This window comes from Littorina saxatilis, linkage group LG2 (genome assembly GCF_037325665.1).
Source record: "Littorina saxatilis isolate snail1 linkage group LG2, US_GU_Lsax_2.0, whole genome shotgun sequence".
NCBI classification, from domain to species: Eukaryota; Metazoa; Mollusca; class Gastropoda; order Littorinimorpha; family Littorinidae; genus Littorina; species Littorina saxatilis.
This window is the reverse complement of record NC_090246.1, coordinates 3,869,921-3,891,111: the sequence shown is the minus strand read 5'-3', so window position 1 is coordinate 3,891,111 and position 21,191 is coordinate 3,869,921. Positions and strand designations below refer to the sequence as shown.

The following is a 21,191-nucleotide window of genomic DNA, read 5'->3' as shown; positions in this document are numbered from 1 at the left end:
GGTAAGATGGGGGGGGGGGGGGGGGTAGGGAGAGAGTGGTTTGTGCTGCCAGCGGTGAACCTGACAAACTGTGAATCAGTTTTCTAGAACAGGGGGTGAGGCAAAAAGTGTTTTTGGTGCTCGCACGTGTTGTACGTGGGAAGGGAACTCTCTCCGTCTTCAACATGTCTTGCGCGTGCTTGTTACGTCATGTTATTGTCACCACGGTAAGTGCAATGATTATTTAGTATCATTCAGTTTTTATTTTATTTTTTTAAGTTCGTTTCTTTCAAGATGTATTCGTTTGCTTGTGTTTCTAATGCGCGAAAGAATGGAACAACACTTAGTGAACGACAGACCAAATGAAGTGAATGAACTGTGGTATCAGTCAGTTTCTTGCAGACCACTGTTAGGGTAATCTCGTCTCGCATGCGATGCTTGGTCTGTTTGCCTTCATTGACAATGATCAAGTTTCACTTAGATTTCTCCGTACCTAATTGCCTGTAAACCGTCAATGTTTAGAAATGTTATTTTCATCATATGTGAATTTCTCGTTGGGAAGTGGCCTCTGCATGCCGTAAATAGAGAGGCTTCTAGCGTCTAACATTTTGTTGCAAAGTATTGGTTGAGAATGTTCACAGCCACACCTTATTCTCACCAGAGAAAGGAAAAGATAGAGAAAAGGTACATTTACGTAAAAAGAAAGATGAGACGCACACGGTAAGAGCACCGACATAACCTTGACACTGAATATGATATGCTCAAGATCATTTATAAAGACATTTGTCGATGTGTGAATACACATGTGTATATATCAGTTCAATAAATAATAACAATAACAATAACAATAACAATAACAACACTTTATTGTCCATTAAAATGTTACCGAAAAATGGAAAATTTTCTTCGGCACACCCTGTTGGAACTGTTACTACCAGGGTTAAGTTTTAGAGTGTGCGCAATGAGGATGGACGTTGTGTGCATATGTGTAAATATGTGATAAGTGGTGTCTCGACAATACGACATAAAGATCAAATTTAGCTTAGTTCATAGTAGGCAAACACACTTTGTACTTGAACTTGTACTTCTGCTACGCATGAGGTTTTTCAAAATTCTGTTCGCCGGTCTTGAATAAATGTAATTTTCATCTTTTATGAATTTCGCGTTGGAAATTTAGTGGCTGAGAAAGTTCTAAGCCATAACTTATTCTCACAAGAGAAAGGAAAAGATAAGTTTAAAAAGAAGAAAACCTACCTTTTCATAAAGACAAAGGAGAGATTTCTTATTCTTGTGAGAGGAAACAGAGGGGGGAGGGGCAAAACTTACCGGCTTGACGTATACACAAAGAAGAGCTCATAAAAGAAAGGAAAAGAGAAAATTACCATTACGTAAAAACAGAGACGCACACGTAACAGCACCAACATGACCTTGACCCTGAACCGGCTTCCAGAAGACGGAGGGGGTGGGGGAGGTGAGGGATTTCCAGGTGTTTGGTTTTGAGGAGCGGAGGGGGTGGGAGGGATGGGATTATTAGACCTTGAGTTTGATTTGAAGATGTATATATACAGTGGAACCCCCCTTTTAAGACCCCCAATTTAAGACTTCATTCTTTTTAAGACCTTGTTTTCTCAGACTTTCTGTTCTTAACCTCTGGAAAATTACCCCCATTTTAAGGCTCCCTCCTTTTTAAGAACCGATTTTCTCTGAGTGTTGAAAGTTTTAAAAGGGGGTTCCATTGCTTTGTAAGCTCTCACGGTAACCTAACTCCTGTTGTTGTTGCTGTGTTTGTTTGTTTTAAATGTATATTTTGGTAACTCTCTCTCTCTCTGCCTTTCTCTCCCTTCCACTCTCTCTCCCTTTCTCTCTCTCTCTTTCTCTCTCTCTCTCTCGCCCTTTGAGGGCCAGATGCAAAAAAGTATACCAATGCTTATTCTGTTACCCTCGTAAAATAAAGAATTGTCATTGTCAAAGAATTGTCCCTTTCTTTCTCTCTCTTTCTCTCTCTCTCTCTCCCTCTCTCTCCCTCTCTCTCTCTCCCACCTCTCTCTCTCCCTCTCTTTCTTCCCCCTCTCTCTCTCCACCCTCCTCCCTCTCTCTCTTCCCGTGCTGGGCCGAGCGCCGTGTTAACGTGTTAATTAAGCCTCTGAGGGAGTTTTTTTCTTGAAACAGACCGTCAGGCGCTGTCTGCACAGACAGTTAATTCTCCTAATCATGTTTGGGTGCAGTGATGGTACAGTGCAGTGATGTTTGGTGCAGGTAACATGTTCTAACTTTGGGCAGAAGACTTTAAAGGAAGATTAAGATTAATTTGTATGTACACGATGATGATCACAGCATCTTTGTTGAGATGAAAATTAATTGCCAGTGACAGCGTGTGGGGAAAAGGGATACAAGTCGCATGAAACACTTTCGCGTTGCGTTCTAAAAACCGGCGTCATCAAGTGCACACGATCATTTATGGATCCTTACATTCAGATTTTGTCTTTCTTTTTCTTAAAGTATACAGGGTCTAATGTAGGCCCTATGTACGTACCGAATGTTTTTACCAAATTACGAAATGTGAACAGGGTTTTTTTGGCCTACAATTCAATACCATTCTGTATCCATGTGAACAGGTTTTGTAAATTCTGTGACTGGGTGCAAGGTCACTGTGCGCTCAGATGCTTGACATTTCCAAACAAAAAAAATGGAGTGTTTTTTTTAACTATTGTTTTATTGGTCGCCGTCGTCGTTGTTGAGGATTTGTTTAAATTCATTATGTACACTCCAAACTCACTTATTACATTTATTTCATGAATTTAGCAGGTATGCGTCGATTTAGTTAGAAAAAGAAAATAATTTTATGGTCGCGAGTTCACATCAAACGCAAGTGAAGCAGGCAGTTTGACTCTGGTTTGACGACTGATATCGACCTTGTGCCCTTACATGATATTTGGTTCAAATCTACAGACATTGTTTGATTAGTATGTCTCTTTCAGTTTGTGCTGATTTTGATCGGATTTGTTTTCTTGGCAGCTGTTATGCGTGACGTCATATCTACATCTTTGTGAGTGTATCAGCATTGACCACATCATCTCCAACTCCATGACGTCACGTAAGTAGCCTGCACGTGGTGCATGTAGAGTTGACTCATTCTATGTCAATCCCACTATTAAGCGGAATGGGATTCTTTCAAATCCACCCATCCGTGGTTTTTTTTTTGTGCAGCTTTCTATCTATATCATTAAAAGGTGTATATCTGTCTGTCCGTCCATCACAATATCTGTCCGTCTGACAGAAAACCTTTTTTTTTTAAACACCTGTAGCGTGTACCAAGTTAAATCGAAACGTGCTTCAGAAACGACCCTCAACCCGCGATCCTGAACACCAATTGTTAAAATGTCTTCAATTTTTTAATTTTTTATTTTGCTTCAAAATTGTTTATTCTTCTTTCAATACATGACACGTCTGATACTCGTATATATACCAGTAGTCAGTACACCAACTACCTTTTCAGCATTCAAACCAAGAATTGTGTTGCTATAGTGAGGCTTCTATGTTGTATGTGACTTTGATCTCCGGTGGTAAAAGCTGGGTATGTGTGTGTCCCCAGCGAGTGGGTACGGGTTTATGTACGACGAGGCGAGCAGCATCGTGAGGGTGGACATGGACATGATCTTCTCTGTGCAAGACTGGAACATGATCACCAGCTTGTGAGTTTTCTAACAACCGCATTTTTCCCCTCATTTTTGGGCAACGTTGTGTGGTATGGCAGAATATGTTCTTGTTCTAACAGCCATGAAGTTAACTGCTGCTGCTGCTGCTGTTTGTGAAATTAGAATATAAGACTGCAATTTGCACCAAATAACCACACAATGATCAAGCTAGACGCTGCCCTAATGCAAATGTTGTTTGGCGACGGTATGGGAAAAAGAAACGACGACCATGACGACTACGAGGGCGACGACAATAATGGTGGTGGTGTTGCGATGGAAACCAAACTGATGACGACGACAACGACGTCTTATGACCGTTGAAAACAATGACAATTCTGACTACAGAATGATGACAATGAAACACCGATAACGACTGATGTCGAAGATTATGGTGACGGAATTGTTCAGACGACCATGACGATGACGACGATGACGACGATGATGATGATAATGACGACGACGATGATGATGACGATGATGGTGGTGATGATGATGACGACGACGACGACGATAATGATGCTAATGATGCTGATTATGCGTTGCAGGAACAACAGCTACCATGGGTCGTACAAACGCCAGGCGATCAAGAGCAGCACGAGAGAAAAGTATTGGCCTGGGGGGGTCATCTACTACCAGATCGACCAGTATCACTTCAGTAAGTGATGTATTGCGAGTGTGTGTGTGTGTGTGTGTGTGTGTGTGTGTGTGTGTGTGTGTGTGTGTGTGTGTGTGTGTCTCTCTCTCTCTCTCTCTCTCTCTCTCTGCATGTGTCTGTGTCTGTGTGTGTGTGTGCCTGTGTGTCTCTGTGTGTTTGTATCTGCCTGTCTGTCTGTCTGCCTATCTGTGTGCCTGTGCGTCTCGGTACAGAAACTTGAAAGCTCACGAATGAATATGTAATCACCTTCTTTAAATATTTGTTACCTGACTGCGCACAGGAGAAAGTGGATCCCAGATGTTACACGCAGCCATGAATGACTGGATGCGATACACATGTGTTCAGTTCCGCCCCGCCTACCCAAACACGCAGAACAAAATCCGTTTTGTCGATGGGGATGGGTAAGTAATTAGAACAAGTTCGGCAACTCTTGTGAGAATCTGCGTCATTGTTAAAGGCGCAGTCCTTCCCATGACAGTGATTTGGCTCAACATCGTCACAGAGCTGGCCCGCTGTTTACATGGGATGAGTGCATCCGTCCATTTGACACATACCAAAAATCAACAGCGTGGATGCTTTGTGTGCAGAGTGGGAGTATGTTTGTGTGCAGAGTGGGAGTATGTTTGTGTGCAGAGTGGGAGTATGTTTGTGTGCAGAGTGGGAGTATGTTTGTGTGCAGAGTGGGAGTATGTTTGTGTGCAGAGTAGGAGTATGTTTGTGTGCAGAGTGGGAGTATGTTTGTGTGCAGAGTGGGAGTATGTTTGTGTGCAGAGTGGGAGTATGTTTGGGTGCAGAGTGGGAGTATGTTTGTGTGCAGAGTGGGGGTATGTTTGGGTGCAGAGTGGGAGTATGTTTGTGTGCAGAGTGGGAGTATGTTTGTGTGCAGAGTGGGGGTATGTTTGTGTGCAGAGTGGGAGGAGTATGTTTGGGTGCAGAGTGGGGGTATGTTTGGGTGCAGAGTGGGAGTATGTTTGTGTGCAGAGTGGGGGTATGTTTGGGTGCAGAGTGGGAGTATGTTTGTGTGCAGAGTGGGAGTATGTTTGTGTGCAGAGTGGGGGTATGTTTGTGTGCAGAGTGGGAGTATGTTTGTGTGCAGAGTGGGGGTATGTTTGGGTGCAGAGTGGGAGTATGTTTGTGTGCAGAGTGGGAGTATGTTTGTGTGCAGAGTGGGAGTATGTTTGTGTGCAGAGTGGGAGTATGTTTGTGTGCAGAGTGGGAGTATGTTTGTGTGCAGAGTGGGAGTATGTTTGTGTGTAGAGTGGGAGTATGTTTGTGTGCAGAGTGGGAGGAGTATGTTTGTGTGCAGAGTGGGGGTATGTTTGGGTGCAGAGTGGGAGTATGTTTGTGTGCAGAGTGGGGGTATGTTTGGGTGCAGAGTGGGAGTATGTTTGTGTGCAGAGTGGGAGTATGTTTGTGTGCAGAGTGGGGGTATGTTTGTGTGCAGAGTGGGAGGAGTATGTTTGTGTGCAGAGTGGGGGTATGTTTGGGTGCAGAGTGGGAGTATGTTTGTGTGCAGAGTGGGGGTATGTTTGGGTGCAGAGTGGGAGTATGTTTGTGTGCAGAGTGGGAGTATGTTTGGGTGCAGAGTGGGAGTATGTTTGTGTGCAGAGTGGGGGTATGTTTGGGTGCAGAGTGGGAGGAGTATGTTTGTGTGCAGAGTGGGGGTATGTTTGGGTGCAGAGTGGGAGTATGTTTGTGTGCAGAGTGGGGGTATGTTTGGGTGCAGAGTGGGAGTATGTTTGTGTGCAGAGTGGGAGTATGTTTGTGTGCAGAGTGGGGGTATGTTTGTGTGCAGAGTGGGAGGAGTATGTTTGTGTGCAGAGTGGGGGTATGTTTGGGTGCAGAGTGGGAGTATGTTTGTGTGCAGAGTGGGGGTATGTTTGTGTGCAGAGTGGGAGGAGTATGTTTGTGTGCAGAGTGGGGGTATGTTTGGGTGCAGAGTGGGAGTATGTTTGGGTGCAGAGTGGGAGTATGTTTGTTGGCAGAGTGGGGGTATGTTTGGGTGCAGAGTGGGAGTATGTTTGTGTGCAGAGTGGGGGTATGTTTGTGTGCAGAGTGGGAGGAGTATGTTTGTGTGCAGAGTGGGGGTATGTTTGTGTGCAGAGTGGGAGTATGTTTGTGTGCAGAGTGGGGGTATGTTTGTGTGCAGAGTGGGAGTATGTTTGTGTGTAGAGTGGGAGTATGTTTGTGTGCAGAGTGGGAGTATGTTTGTGTGTAGAGTGGGAGTATGTTTGTGTGCAGAGTGGGAGTATGTTTGTGTGTAGAGTGGGAGTATGTTTGTGTGCAGAGTGGGGGTATGTTTGGGTGCAGAGTGGGAGTATGTTTGTGTGCAGAGTGGGAGTATGTTTGTGTGCAGAGTGGGAGTATGTTTGTGTGCAGAGTGGGAGTATGTTTGTGTGCAGAGTGGGAGTATGTTTGTGTGCAGAGTGGGAGTATGTTTGTGTGTAGAGTGGGAGTATGTTTGTGTGCAGAGTGGGAGGAGTATGTTTGTGTGCAGAGTGGGAGTATGTTTGTGTGCAGAGTGGGGGTATGTTTGTGTGCAGAGTGGGAGTATGTTTGTGTCCAGAGTGGGAGTATGTTTGTGTGCAGAGTGGGAGTATGTTTGTGTGCAGAGTGGGAGGAGTATGTTTGTGTGCAGAGTGGGAGTATGTTTGTGTGCAGAGTGGGAGTATGTTTGTGTGCAGAGTGGGAGTATGTTTGTGTGCAGAGTGGGAGTATGTTTGTGTGCAGAGTGGGAGTATGTTTGTGTGCAGAGTGGGAGTATGTTTGTGTGCAGAGTGGGAGTATGTTTGTGTGTAGAGTGGGAGTATGTTTGTGTGCAGAGTGGGAGTATGTTTGTGTGCAGAGTGGGAGTATGTTTGTGTGTGTGTTAATTTCTTGAAAGCCATTGGTGCCAATCTGCAAAATGAGTTTTTAAAAATCAAATCAAATTAACTTTATTATCTCAAATCTGAGAAATTACCTTGGTTTTAAAATAGACGAAAAACAGCACAGCACAAAACAGCACCACCTGAGTCGCCCCGTGTGAAGCGCTCCTCAAAAGGTTGTCAACATTTGTTTTGTTAAATCACCCAGGCTCTCCATTGTAAATGTTACGTTCACTTGTCTGTTTCTTTCTTTTACCTTTTTTTGAAATTCTATTCTGTCGTTATTTCCCGTTGTTTTTTCCTTTTTTTCCTTCTTTTTTTTTTTTTTTTTAGAGAATAACTATACCATGAAAATTACATATTATTTATTTTTTTAGGTGTTCGTCAAATGTTGGGATGATTGGTGGCACCCAAAAAGTTACCCTGGCCAACGGATGTCGAGTGGTAAAGTTACATTAATTTTCTTTCATATAAATTCAGTTTTCAAAATAAATTCACGTATTGCAAATCCGGCTGAGTTAGTCTGCTTTAAACATAATAAACGTAACACTCCTGCTATTTTAGTAGCTTAAACTGCTCTCTCATATTTTTGTCAGTAATTTTGTAAGACAATTTCATATCCCAAATTGATTTGCCGTGTCTTCACTTTTTAGTCCAAGATGTCAGCATAACTAAGGACGGTGGAAAGGGTAAACTTGCTACTGTCAAGTCATACGCGAAAGCCGTGAAGAAAATAGGAAGTAGGTTAGTTGCCATCTTTGGTCTATGGAGAAAGCTGTCGTGATGTGGTTCGTTTTTCACCTTCTCTGTCCTCGATTAAGAGATGCGCTTTCCCTCAAAGAAAATGTCCGCTTTGTGAAATTTACATCGACAAATTCCCAGATTAATAATAATTTAGTCGTTGTCTTCACCTACCTATGCGAACAATCCATTGCCATTTATGTACATTTCTTTGTCACGTGACAGAAAGGTGTGGTAACTCACGAGCTGGGTCACGTGCTTGGCTTTCACCACGAACAAACGAGACCTGACCGAGACTACTACGTGAAGATCCACCCAGAGAACATCCCAGACCACTTGGAGTTCAACTTCCGCAAGTACACGTGGGCGGTGATACAGAACCTGGGGGTTCCCTATGACTACAACAGTATCATGCACTATGGAAGAGATGTAAGATCGCAAATATGGCGCAATTTCACATGTGCAGGCTTAAAGGGCTTACACAATTCATGTCTTGCTAGTTTTCATTTAGAAATTTGTCACGAATTCGACTAGGTATGAAAAGACAAATGATAATAATGGTAATAGCAAGGGCCCTCACTCAAAATGTTGTACTTTTTTAATCATTCGGTAAGAAAGTATTGCAAGGCTAGCAGTAAGTTTTTTTAATTGTTTGTTTGTTTGTGCGTTTGTTTGTTTGGTTGATTGCTAGTTAGTTAGTTTGTTAGTTAGTTTTTTTGTCCGAATTTGACTTGTTTTCTCATATTTTTGAATTGGTTTTATGTCATCTTATAATATTATTTAAACCGACTGAAAATCTCCAGAAGGACATTACCTGATCTTCCTTCGTACTTGTAGGGTTTGTATTTTGAAATCGAAATGAAACTCAAGTTATAAAACATATTTCATGTCCGTCTTCAAATGATTCACTGGATTGTAAACAGGGATTACTCAAATCAAAATAGATTTATACATTGTTATTATTTTCAGGCCTTTTCATACAACGGCAGAGACACAATCGAAACAATTGATAGCAGATACCAAGATGTCATTGGCAACCGACAGGCTCTAAGTTTCCGAGACATCAAATCCGTCAACATCCTGTACAACTGTCGTGCTGGTAAGATGCGGTTTTTACCAAATCTGATGTAAGTCTTGACTATCAGCATCATCCACACAACGAAACTTTGATTAGAAAGATATAAGCCTCACGCTTCTTGACCGACAACGCAGCCTGTTACATGTATAACACATTTGTTTGTGTTACATGCCCGCACGCCCGCCCGCATGCACGGACGTAGCCCATACACACACATACTGCACACACACACACACACACACACACACACACACGCACGCACGCACGCACGCACGCACGCAGACATATATACACACCCGCTCACCGTGACACACACATACACACACACGCGCGCGCGCATGCACGATTGAGAGATGGACAGACAGATAGACAGACTGGCAGACAGAGGAGGGGGGGGGGGGGTTGGTTGTGGTAAAAAACAAAACAAAAAAACTTTAAGATCACTCAAGGGACTCATGTTACCCACGTTACATTCAGTTGCCACCATTTTTGTTTTTATCAATCAATCAATCAATCAATCAATATGAGGCTTATATCGCGCGTATTCCGTGGGTACAGTTCTAAGCGCAGGGATTTTTAAATTTTTTAAATTTTTTTAATGCAATTTATATTGCGCACATATTCAAGGCGCAGGGATTTATTTATTTTTATATATATATATATACGACTTGTGTCTGTCTGTCTGTCTGTCTGTGTGTGTGTGTGTGTGTGTGTGTGTGTGTGTGTGTGTGTGTGTGTGTGCGCGATGCACGGCCAAAGTTCTCGATGGATCTGCTTCAAATTTGGTGGGCATATTCAGGTACACCCGGGACAGGACACAACCTGGTCGATATTTCAACACGTGCTCTCAGCGCGCAGCGCCGAACCGATTTTGGTTCCACCTCAGCTACCCGGGCCCCCATACCGACACACCAAAGCCAAAGTTCTCGGTGGATCTTTTTCAAATTTGGACACCGTATTCAGCTACACCCCGGACACAATATCATCGATGAGATATTTCAACACGTGCTCTCAGCGCGCAGCGCTGAACCGATTTTGGTTTTTCTGTTCATTTCACCATTCCCAGTAACTCTTCCTTATCTTCTCCATGTTTTCAGCGTTTACCTCCCTTCCTTCGTATGGTGCATTATAGTATGAGGGGGCATCTTCGGATATTCCCGGCGTTCTGTTACTATTTTTAGAAGGTCACCGCAGTGTCCAGAACGTAAATTGGACCCGTAAATTATCCTCACTGTAAAAGTGCAAAGGTCGAATCAATTTATAGCCACGCGAAAAATACACTGTCATCTATCTCTCTATATATACGGCTTCTCTGTGTTTGTGTGTGTGTGTGTGTCTGTGTGTCTCTATGTGGGCAACACCTGTGGATTGTTCAGTTCTGTTTGTGATGTGGTCTGGCGGCTTTTGTGTATTTGTATGAACTGGCCTTCCTTTGAGAAGCCATACTGACAGTTCAAAAGGGCTTAGAGATAAGCTCTAACTTGCTCAGTCCTGTATGAGTTGAGTTCGCCTCCAAAGGTGATTAACACGGTTACATTCGTCGACAAGGATGGGACTCGATATGGTCAGGAATGGCATTATGGCCACTGAATCATTTTCGTGCTGTTCCCATTCCACGAATCTGGGAGGGACCTAAGCTTGGCGGGTCCATTGTTCGGACCCGGCGAAGCCGGCGTACGGCTCTAAGTACTTCTTCCCGGCGAAGCCGGCTACCCGGCGAAGCGGGTATTCATCTAGTATATATATATATATGTAGTACTTAAAGGCACAGTAAGCCTTCCGTAAACCATCACATATACTGTCAGGCTTTTACACACAGTACAAACACCCTTCCATTTGAACGCTCACCAAACGGGAACATCCTAGGTGCCCTCCGTATAGAGCGAGCAATTTTCAACGAATTTATTTTTGCGTGGTTTATCTTACCCCTGAGCCATCGTGAACCCGTGTGATCAAGTTTCCCTTTTTCACAATGTATTCGTCAGTTAGTAATTTGAATATATAATAATAATAACGGGCATTTATAAAGCGCCTTATCAGAAGTTCAAAGCGCGTGACAACAATACATGTATACAAAATTCATACAATCACCGTCAGATTCAAACAACACATCATGCACATCTCACATCCCCAGACTCTATGCTAAGGAACTATCCGTAATGTTGTTGGAACAAGTGAGTTTTCAAATTGGACTTAAAAGATGAAATGGATGGAGAGTGACGTAATTGAAAGGGGAGTGAATTCCATCATCAGAAGAACGAAGGGTGCGAGAGGGAGTGTAGAGGGAGACCAGTTCCGAAAGATAGGCAGGTGCCGATTCAGAGATGATATTGTAGCAGAAGCAGGCAGCTTTATACCTAATACGTTCAGACACAGGAAGCCAGTGAAGTTCTTTCATGAGAGGAGTGCAGGGTTGTCGATGCTGTGCTCTGAAAATGAGACGTGCAGCAGAGTGTTTGCAAGGGTTGGAGAGTGGAGTCAGGACAGCCTATGAGAAGGGAGTTACAGTAATCTAATCTAGACAAAATGAAGGATGTAACGAGAGTTTTAGTGGCATCAACAGTGAGAAATTTTCTTATGGAACCTATTCTTCTGATCTCAAAGTAACATGTCTGACAGACTTTTTTGATGTGTTGTTTCATTGAGAGGTGGGAGTCCATGACGAACCCAAGATTCCTAGCACTATCAGAGAAAGAAATGTCACTAGAACCTACTGTGATGGAGGCTGGAAGGGAAGTGGTCGAGGAGGAAGATCCAGAGAAAAGAAGGAATTCAGTCTTGTCATCATTTAACTTGAGCATATTGTTTGTCATCCATGATTTAATATCTGAAGTGCAGTTTTGGAGAGTGTGCGTCAGCGCTTGGATTTCTGTAGACTTGCATGCTTGTTGGAGTTGTGTGTCGTCTGCAAAGAGGTAGTGATTGACTGCGTTTTGCTTGATGACGGCAGAGAGAGGAGTGGTGTTTAGTACAAATAAAACTGGGCCTAGAACTGATCCCTGGGGAACGCCGAAACAGAGAGGAGATGGAGGAGATGAGAGATTATTGACAGACACATACTGACTACGGCCCTGTAGATATGAACTAAACCAGTGAAGAGCGGTAGAGTGAACGCCAAAAACAGATTCGAGACGAGAGAGCAGAACAGAGTGATCGATCGTATCGAACGCAGCTGAGTTATCCAAGAGAAGCAGAACTGATAGGTCATCATTATCCAGAGCAGAAAGAATGTCATTCACAACACGAAGCAGAACAGTCTCGGTGCTGTGGCCAGCCCTATACGCTGACTGAAGAGGGTTGCAGAGGTTGTTGGTTTCAAGGTGGGAGAGAAGCTGACTAAGCACTACTTTTTCCAGAATTTTAGAAATGAATGGCAAGTTGGAAACAGGCCCATAGTTTTTCAACTGATTTTTGTCCAGAGATGGTTTCTTGATCAAAGGTTTAACTACTGCGAGCTGTGAGCTTATCTGCAATAGCACGTTATTAAGTACCTCTGACTATGCACGAAACAAACGGCTGTGGTTCACAAGAACCCTAGCGATGTTTGTTTGTTTGCTTAACGCCCAGCCACGAAGGGCCATATCAGGGCGGTGCTGCTTTGACATATAACGTGCGCCACACACAAGACAGAAGTCGCAGCACAGGCTTCATGTCTCACCCAGTCACATTATTCTGACACCGGACCAACCAGTCCTAGCACTAACCCCATAATGCCAGACGCCAGGCGGAGCAGCCACTAGATTGCCAATTTTAAAGTCTTAGGTATGACCCGGCCGGGGTTCGAACCCACGACCTCCCTTACCACTAGGCCAACCGTGCCGGTCTCTAGCGATGGCTTTTGCGATGGCTTTTGACTGTTCAGAGGAACTGGCGATAGGTATAAACCGTCGTCTGCTACGAGAACCACGACCTTGCGTGACCCTGCTTCCGGGCTTTTCTTTTTTTAAACTTTTCAAAACTGACAGCCTGACAGTATTTGTGATGGTTTACGGGAGGCTTACTGGGCCTTTAACTGAATCAGCAACAGTCGAGGGCATTTTATTCATTTCTCTCTCTCTCTCTTTTCCCAGCGACCAGTAACTGTCGTCTGCAAGACCAGGACTGTCCGGGGGAGGGTTTTGTGAGTAAAGACTGTACCTGCTGGTGTCCCTCGCAAAACCACAACAATGACCAGCCCTACTATGTCTGTCAACCCGGCAGTAACCCTGACAACAACGGCCCTTACCCTAACAACGGAGGGTCTTACCCTGGCAACGGAGGGTCTTACCCTGGCAACGGTAACCAGGGAGGAGGTTCAGGTAAAATGAACGCTCCCTCTTTAAATCTGTGTATGAAATTGATGGAACAACAGAGGGCAGGGGCAAAGATATTCTATTAAGTATATTATCCTTGGTGGGGGCTTCTGCATCTGCATCTGCATTGGTAACGCCGGCAAAATCCAAAACTTTGTTGCGGTTTCTCTTTAAGAATAGTGGTACAGTTATCGAAACACTTTTGATCATACGAGTTTTTAAACATAATTTATTGAAAACTTTTATCGAGTTAACTCTTGATTTGAGCTTTAAAAGCAAAACATGGCAAATAATTGTTTTCTGCAGGGCAGCTATGTCGATATCAGAGTTACTGAATGCCACGTCTGTTCGTTCTACGAAATCCTTGTGAAGGTTTTCCTCACCTATTTTAAGGAATGTTAGCGTTATCCAAAACAGCGTAGCAAGAGTATAAGAATGATGTCTCATGTTTTTTTGGTCAAACTTGCTTGTTTTTTGTTTGTGTCGGTCCGACGGGAGGTCGAGGTTGAAAAATATGAAATAGAAGGCGTTGTGCTCCCCAAGGCCCAACAATGTCTTTTGTTGTCTACATGTGTATGGTCGTTTCGTTTGATGTAAATCTCTAGTTACACCCCCGGTATAGGGGTGTGTATAGGTTTCGCTCGATGTGTTTGTGTGTTTGTGTGTTTGTGTTCGCATATAGATCTCAAGAATGAACGGACCGATCGTCACCAAACTTGGTGAACAGGTTCTATACATTCCTGAGACGGTCCTTACAAAAATTGGGACCAGTCAAACACACGGTTAGGGAGTTATTGGTGGATTAAGATTCTACAAGGACTTATAGAGTAACATATTAATGGTCAAAGGGAAATAACCTTCTCAGTTGGTGGCAGTGAGAATGGTTATTTCCCTTTGACCAACGGGGGTGTTTTTCCTACCTCGAAGGAATTTCTTGTTTTGTAATTTTTTAATATGCTGTCTTCCTGTCCTTTTGAAGGATTAATTGTGTGTACCGCAAACATCACTGTGTGATTGTGTTGACTGCAGGGTGTAACGACCAGCACGGCAGCTGCAGCATGTGGGCTTCACGCGGAGAGTGTCGGAACAACCCGGCCTACATGGAGTACTACTGCAGGAGAGCATGCGGGCTGTGTAACACTGGTCAGTATTGTGCGTTACATACGAGGGTTTGTCTGTCAGACCTGTCAATTTTGCCTTTATTCGTTCAATTTGACAGATAGTACTACTCCGTAACACTTGTCAGTATTCTGCGTTATGTACGAGGGTTTGTCTGTCAGACATGTAAATTTTGCCTTTATTCGTTCATGTGATGGATGTAGCGGCTACATGCCGAGTCTCAGTGATTATTAAAAATAATGGTCGAAGTTAGCGGATCATGAAAAATGCGAGCTTCAGCCTGTAACCAAACTCATGGATTTTATATGGAGATTCATGTGTTCAAGCCTGTAGTTGCCAGTTTAAAATAATGCAATATGTTTGTATTGTTTGGTCTAAATATGTATATTTCGTACATTGGAGCGTTCGGAACTTTTCAATCGCTAAAGTAGTTCCCTCAAAGTCTAGCTCATCAACCTGTGAGCTATCGAGGATTCAGGCCCGTTGTTGGGTAAGTGATTTTGGTTGTTGGGTAAGTTACCGAAAAATAACTGTCTTGCCCTACAAGTTTACAGAGGTAAAGAAGCAGAGGAGGGAATAAAGTACTACTTCGTACCGCTTGTCAGTATTCTGCGTTACATACGAGGGTTTGTCTATATCAGACATGTCCATTTTGCCTTTATTCGTTCATTTGACAGATAGTACTACTCCGTAACACTTGTCAGTATTCTGCGTTATGTACGAGGGTTTGCCTGTCAGACATGTCAATTTTGCCTTCATTCGTTCATTTGACAGATAGTACTAGTACTCCGTAACACTTGTCAGTATTCTGATTTATGTTAATGTACGAGGGTTTGTCTCTCAGACATGTCAGTTTTGCCTTTATTCGTTCATTTGACAGATATTAGGGGAAGGGCTCCTAATATGGACCACTTTTTGTTTCACGCTGATAACTAGCTTGTTTTCTTGCGAAGAAGTTTCATTTTGTGTTAGGTAGTCCTTCTCTCTTAGGTTAACCGTTAGGCCTAATTAGAGTGAAATAGCTTTGATAGATATTCAGCAAAAATTAAATACAGAAAAAAACACAAAGGGTCCATATTAGGAGCCTGGGCGCCTAATATGGACCACTGAAGCGGACTTCTCGAATCACTGTAAAAAGCCCCCTATACTTCAAAATAACATGATACAACTTAGTTTGCAAGTCAGACTAATCAAAATATGCTTTAGATTTATCTGTTTCGGGTTGATGAGAGCATTATTTGAAGCACACCAGGAAACTAAAGAAGCTTATCAACAAGTCGCGTAAGGCGAAAATACAACATTTAGTCAAGCTGTCGAACTCACAGAATGAAACTGAACGCAATGCAATTTTTCAGCAAGACCGTATACTCGTAGCATCGTCAGTCCACCGCTCATGGCAAAGGCAGTGAAATTGACAAGAAGAGCGGGGTAGTAGTTGCGCTGAGAAGGATAGCACGCTTTTCTGTACCTCTATTGTGATATTTTTTTTAAATCTCGAAGGCTAGTTATAGGTTATTTCCAGCAAGCTTCTGAATGAATTAATAAAAATAGCATTTAGCTTTTATTTTCTTCGATTTGTTGAAGGTGGTCCATATTAGGGGACTCCCACATACTTTGAGATTTTGCAATTATTTTTTGTTTGCAGTAGAAACTCGGGGTCAACACTGCTAAAATGTAACAAATACGGACTTAGCTGTCATATGTAGCTATTTTTGTGTGATAAAAGCTTTGACTGTGGACAGAAACGAGTCCGTTTTAGGCGGCAAATTTAGAGTGAACCCTGCCAAAAGTGAAAAAAAGAGAAAAAGCCTAACGGTTTTGAGGTTTGTGTTTCTGCAATTGTTTTGACATGTGCAAGTTATCCAGAGAGGGTGAATACAGCCAATGAAATTGTTTTGAGCGCTCTAGCGCCGTTAGTTTGTCAGAACAGGAGGTGGTCCATATTAGGAGCCGGTCCATATTAGGAGCCCTTCCCCTACAATACTACAGTGTAAAGCTGGTCAATATTCTACTATAGATACGAGGGGTTGTCTTTCAGATCTGACCCGCTTTTCAATCAGTGCATTTGACAGATTTCTAAGACTGGTCAGTATTCTGCGCTAGATACGAGGGTATGTCTGTCAGATATGTCCATTTTGCGTTTATTCCTTTATTTGACAGATATTATACATGACAGTTGAAAGCCTAAGGGTCTGCAAAGTGATTGGTGGATCAATGAAAGTAGGTCAAGTGCAATATGCAGAGTGCAATATGCAGAGTAATGGCAAGAGTTAATTCATTCATGATCAATGAAATAACTTATTAATGAAGTTATTGTGCTTCAAAGATAGCTTTGTGTTAACCTAAACAAAAACTAAGCAAAACAAAACATTTCAACGGTTTGGGGGAACCCATGATGATAACTTTAACACTCGTGTAGTTAGGTTTCCCTCGAGTTGTAACCTGAAGAGTTGTAACCTGTTTCAGTGACGCCGTCGTGTCGTGACGCATACGCCGCCTGTGGTTACTGGGTTCAGAAGGGATTCTGTCGAGTGGGGTCACCCTTCAGTGTCGTCATTGCCACCAGCTGCAGGCAGTCGTGCGGATTCTGTCAGACCAGTGAGTAGTTTCACAGAGAATTAGGGGGGGGGGGGGGGGGTGGATTAACGTCCTTACAGGGAATTTCCTATTAGGGACATGTATGTGGTGATATGCTAAATAAAGAGTAGTTTCAGCATTACACAGTTCTTTTAGGGCACAGACCTTCCCCTTAAAGCAGTTGTGCTAATTATCTCAGATCTGGCCAGGCTTTTACACGGGATAAGACCATCCCTCCACTTGGCCAGGCTTTTACACGGGATAAGACCATCCCTCCACTTGGACACATACCCACAATGTACAGGCTGGCTGATGCCTGTGCACAGTGGCATTATTTTGTGACGAATTAATGTCTTAACGGAGACTAGTGGCGATCTGTGAAATTAATTCCTACCAAAGCAAATTACATTATCAGGATGTTTATTCTTAGTATGTGTACCAGTGCAAGGATGTTCTTATCCCGCATAAAAGTCTGGCCAGATCTGAGAGGGTGAGCCACACCGTTCTCATGGAAAGGACTGTCGCTTTAACTGTCAAAGTTGCTAGCAGTCATCTGTTGCGGTAGCTTGCTGTTTTGCTGTAGTCTGGATGGAAGCATGGTGTGCCATGTAGATACATATATACAAACAACAGAGGTGTAAGCTCAGTAGTTGCACGTGTGCATGTGGCTGTACAGTGTATTTGGCATGTATGTGTGACGAAAATCTGTTTCCCCATTTCTCCACTCGGCATGAGCTCAAGTTATTCGTCGCAACTGAGGGGTACGGGTACCAACTTTCTCCCGGCCCCCGGCACCACCCTCGCGCCCTTTCAACCACCACTCCCATCTTTTCTTATTCGAATGATGTTACGATATATATTTTTACGGCAATGGGCGTCACTGACATTCTGCTGAAGTGTGTCAACTCTCTGTGCTTCATTCTTAATGACATATAATTTTGTATTTGACGTAACAATTAGCCTAACGTCACCGGCTTTGTGCACTCATGTAACGGCATCGTATATCATTAAACGAAAGCATTAGCGAGTCTGTCTCTGAAACCCCGAGTCGCGCAGTAAAAATGTTTCCTTTAAACCGAGCCCTCGACGTTACACAAAATTACAGTCTATGGTTTGAAAGGATCCTTCAGCATTGCTGTACAAATGACGACAGGGATTCTATGTGTACGACTTTTAAATCAGATTACAAATCATGTCACTCTTGCAAGAGTTGCAGGATACTGAATGGATGTGTGAGGCTAAAGTGAGATAATCCTCTCTGCCACAAAATAATACCATCCCCCATGCATGAAAACCAGTAACTGCATGTTTTACTCCATTTAACGCAGACGGTGGCTCGTACTACGCACTTTCACCAATGAACCCTGAAAGTGATGACGTAGGACTCGGAAGTGACGTAGGCCGCTGGTGTAGTGACGTGGAGCCCAAAGAAGCGTGTGCGAAAGTGAAAGACGACGGAGAGTGTCATTTGAGTCGTGACGTCATGGCTGGAAGATGTCAGCGCACGTGCGGAATGTGCGATAGCCGCAACAACTGAATGAATAGTAATTACACGCACCCCAACTTTTATCGTAAGATCTAAAGATCCTAAATAATTTACATGTAAAACGGTCCAAATTGCGAAATACTTTTAAAATAAATCATATCAAAAGAACCGCATGAATTGAGTTTTCGTTCTCAGGGTTAGACAAAAAGACAGCAATACCCCAAGTATGTTTTTAATGTAGTGAGATTGTTTGCAGCGTCAAAATCAGTCAAAATTGCCATTTGTTTTTTAAAACAATAAATCGGTACCGTGGAGGTATTTAATGAGTAATTATATACCTCTAGAAATTAGATTTTCATGTTTGTTTCATTAGATACTTAAACTCATTCAGCAGAAAATGTGTGTTGAAAAATGTATCTGTTCGTTAAGTAAGTTATTGCGGATGAAGCGAATGACTTTGTTCAGCAGTCTTCTTCTTCTTCTTCTTCTTCTGCGTTCGTGGGCTCAAACTCCCACGTACACTCATGTTTTTTACACGAGTGGAATTTTACGTGTATAACCGTTTTTTACCCCGCCATTTAGGCAGCCATACGCCGTTTTCGGAGGAAGCATGCTGGGTATTTTCGTGTTTCTATAACCCACCGAACTCTGACATGGATTACAGGATCGTTTTTTGTTCAGCAGTCTCATTACATTTAGTCAAGTTTTGACTAAATGTTTTAACGTTGACCGGGAATCGAGATGATTTTTTTTAGTATGTTTGAATAAAATTGTCTTTTTATCGATCATTGCATTTATAAAGGAAAACAAGCGTCGCATTTTCTTGCTCTTGTAATCTGTTCATCTTTGGAGGAAGAAACATGCATTCTCTTACTACCCTACTGTTGTGGTCATATATAAAACTGTGCGTGCCTGCATGAAAGCACTGTGAATAACATCAGCTAACACGCAGTGATTGCATCAAATTTGGCACTGAGTCTGTCAGTCTGACTCAAAAGGGGTAGTACCAAAAAAAGCGGAAAATCAAATCAATCGAACTTCTTGTGTTATTCAACTCAAGTTATCTAATCAAAAGTGGCCTTAAAAGCAAGGGGTTCTTTTTCCAATTGAATGAGTTCACCTTTCACATTTATATTGTAGACCTTAACTTATTTAATTTTATTGTATTTTAAAAAAAAAAGTGTATTCGTTTTTCCTCAAGAAGATCCACTTCCGTTTTTCTTGAATAAATCTTTCCCAAAACGAACCTTTCTGGTGATCATGTTCTATGGGACCAGGACTTATAGGTATCCTCTGTGTGTGTTTGTGTGTACGTGTGTGTGTGTGTGTGTGTGTGTGTGTGTGTGTGTGTGTGAGAGAGAGAGTTTATGCTTGTGTGCGTGGGAGTGTAAATGGGAATGTGAGTATATGTATCAGGGGCGGATCAGTTCATTTTATGGGGGGGGGGGGGGTTCCAAAAGTATATTGTGAAGATATGGGTGTGAAGGCGCGAAGCGCCTAGCTTGCTAGGGGGTCCGGGGGCATGCCCCCCCGGAAAATTTTGAAAAAAAGGATGCAAAATGGTGCAATCTGGTGCATTCTGAGGATGATCATTACCAGTTTCAGGCAGCAGATTTTGTCACTGATTAATACCCCAAACAACAACAACCCAAAAAAACGCACACAAATATTTTTATTGTTTGGGTGGGGGGGGGGGGGGGTTCCCCCTCGTCCGCCCCTGTGTGTGTTTTTGCGTCCGTGTGTGTGTTTGTGTGTGCGTGATTTCGTGTGTGTGTGTGTGTGTGTGTGTGTGTGTATGCATTCAGTTTGGGGTGCGTGCGTGTGAGTGAAGTATCTACGTTTGTGAAGCACTCACATGTTATCATCGGAGCCACAATTTTACTGAGCCAAATTCTGACCATGATTTGATTCAGCCCCAGAACCAGGGAAACGCAAGATTCTGCCATGTGAGCGGAAATGTCGCAATGAGCATGCGCGGTGTGAGGAGTGGGCGTCACGAGGCGAATGCAGCGCCACCCCCGACTACATGCTGCGTCGTTGTCGCAAGGCTTGCGACACATGCTGTACGGCAGGGAAATATCGAACAGCGACGGAAAGTCCGCCGCAAAGAAAGGACAGACGGCTGAAGAAGTCGTTTATGCCGGATTGTATAGAACGATAGTCAAAAGATATTCAAATGTAGGACTATAGAACAATCCTCGATTAATTCATAATGGACTTGTAAAGAGCGACCCTGGAATGGTGCATGCCATGTAAAAGGATACATGAATGATGCATAATCATTAATTTTTTAGGACTATTCTTGAATAATGTATAATGTTTAGGACGATACATGAATGATGCATAACTTGTGTAGGACGATTGGTGAACGATGTGTACAGTTGTGGGACAATACTCAGAGAATGAAGCATAATGTGTAGGTCAATACTTGAGTAATCTGACATGTAGGACGATACTTGAATGATGCATAATGTGTAGGTCAATACTTGAGTAATCTGACATGTAGGACGATACTTGAATAAAGCATAATGTTTGGGACGATACTTGAGTAATCTGACATGTAGGACGAAACTTGAATGAAGCATAATGTTTAGGACGATACTTGAGTAATCTGACATGTAGGACGATACTTGAATGAAGCATAATGTTTTGGACGATACTTGAGTAATCTGACATGTAGGACGATACTTGAATGAAGCATA

The 21,191-nt window shown here is 42.9% G+C and overlaps 1 protein-coding gene across 1 annotated transcript; it reads left to right on the top strand.

The window, feature by feature from the left end:
* The first annotated feature begins 100 nt into the window (after positions 1-100).
* LOC138955627 (zinc metalloproteinase nas-13-like) lies at positions 101-21,163 on the top strand. The gene is made up of 12 exons (XM_070327196.1): positions 101-206; positions 2,995-3,073; positions 3,572-3,671; positions 4,220-4,329; positions 4,610-4,730; positions 7,574-7,640; positions 8,163-8,366; positions 8,907-9,036; positions 13,086-13,313; positions 14,337-14,450; positions 16,893-17,024; positions 20,403-21,163. The coding sequence occupies exons 1-12, from the start codon at positions 165-167 to the stop codon at positions 20,648-20,650; spliced, it is 1,575 nt and encodes a 524-aa protein (XP_070183297.1). The 5' UTR covers positions 101-164; the 3' UTR covers positions 20,651-21,163.
* Positions 21,164-21,191: the final 28 nt, after the last annotated feature.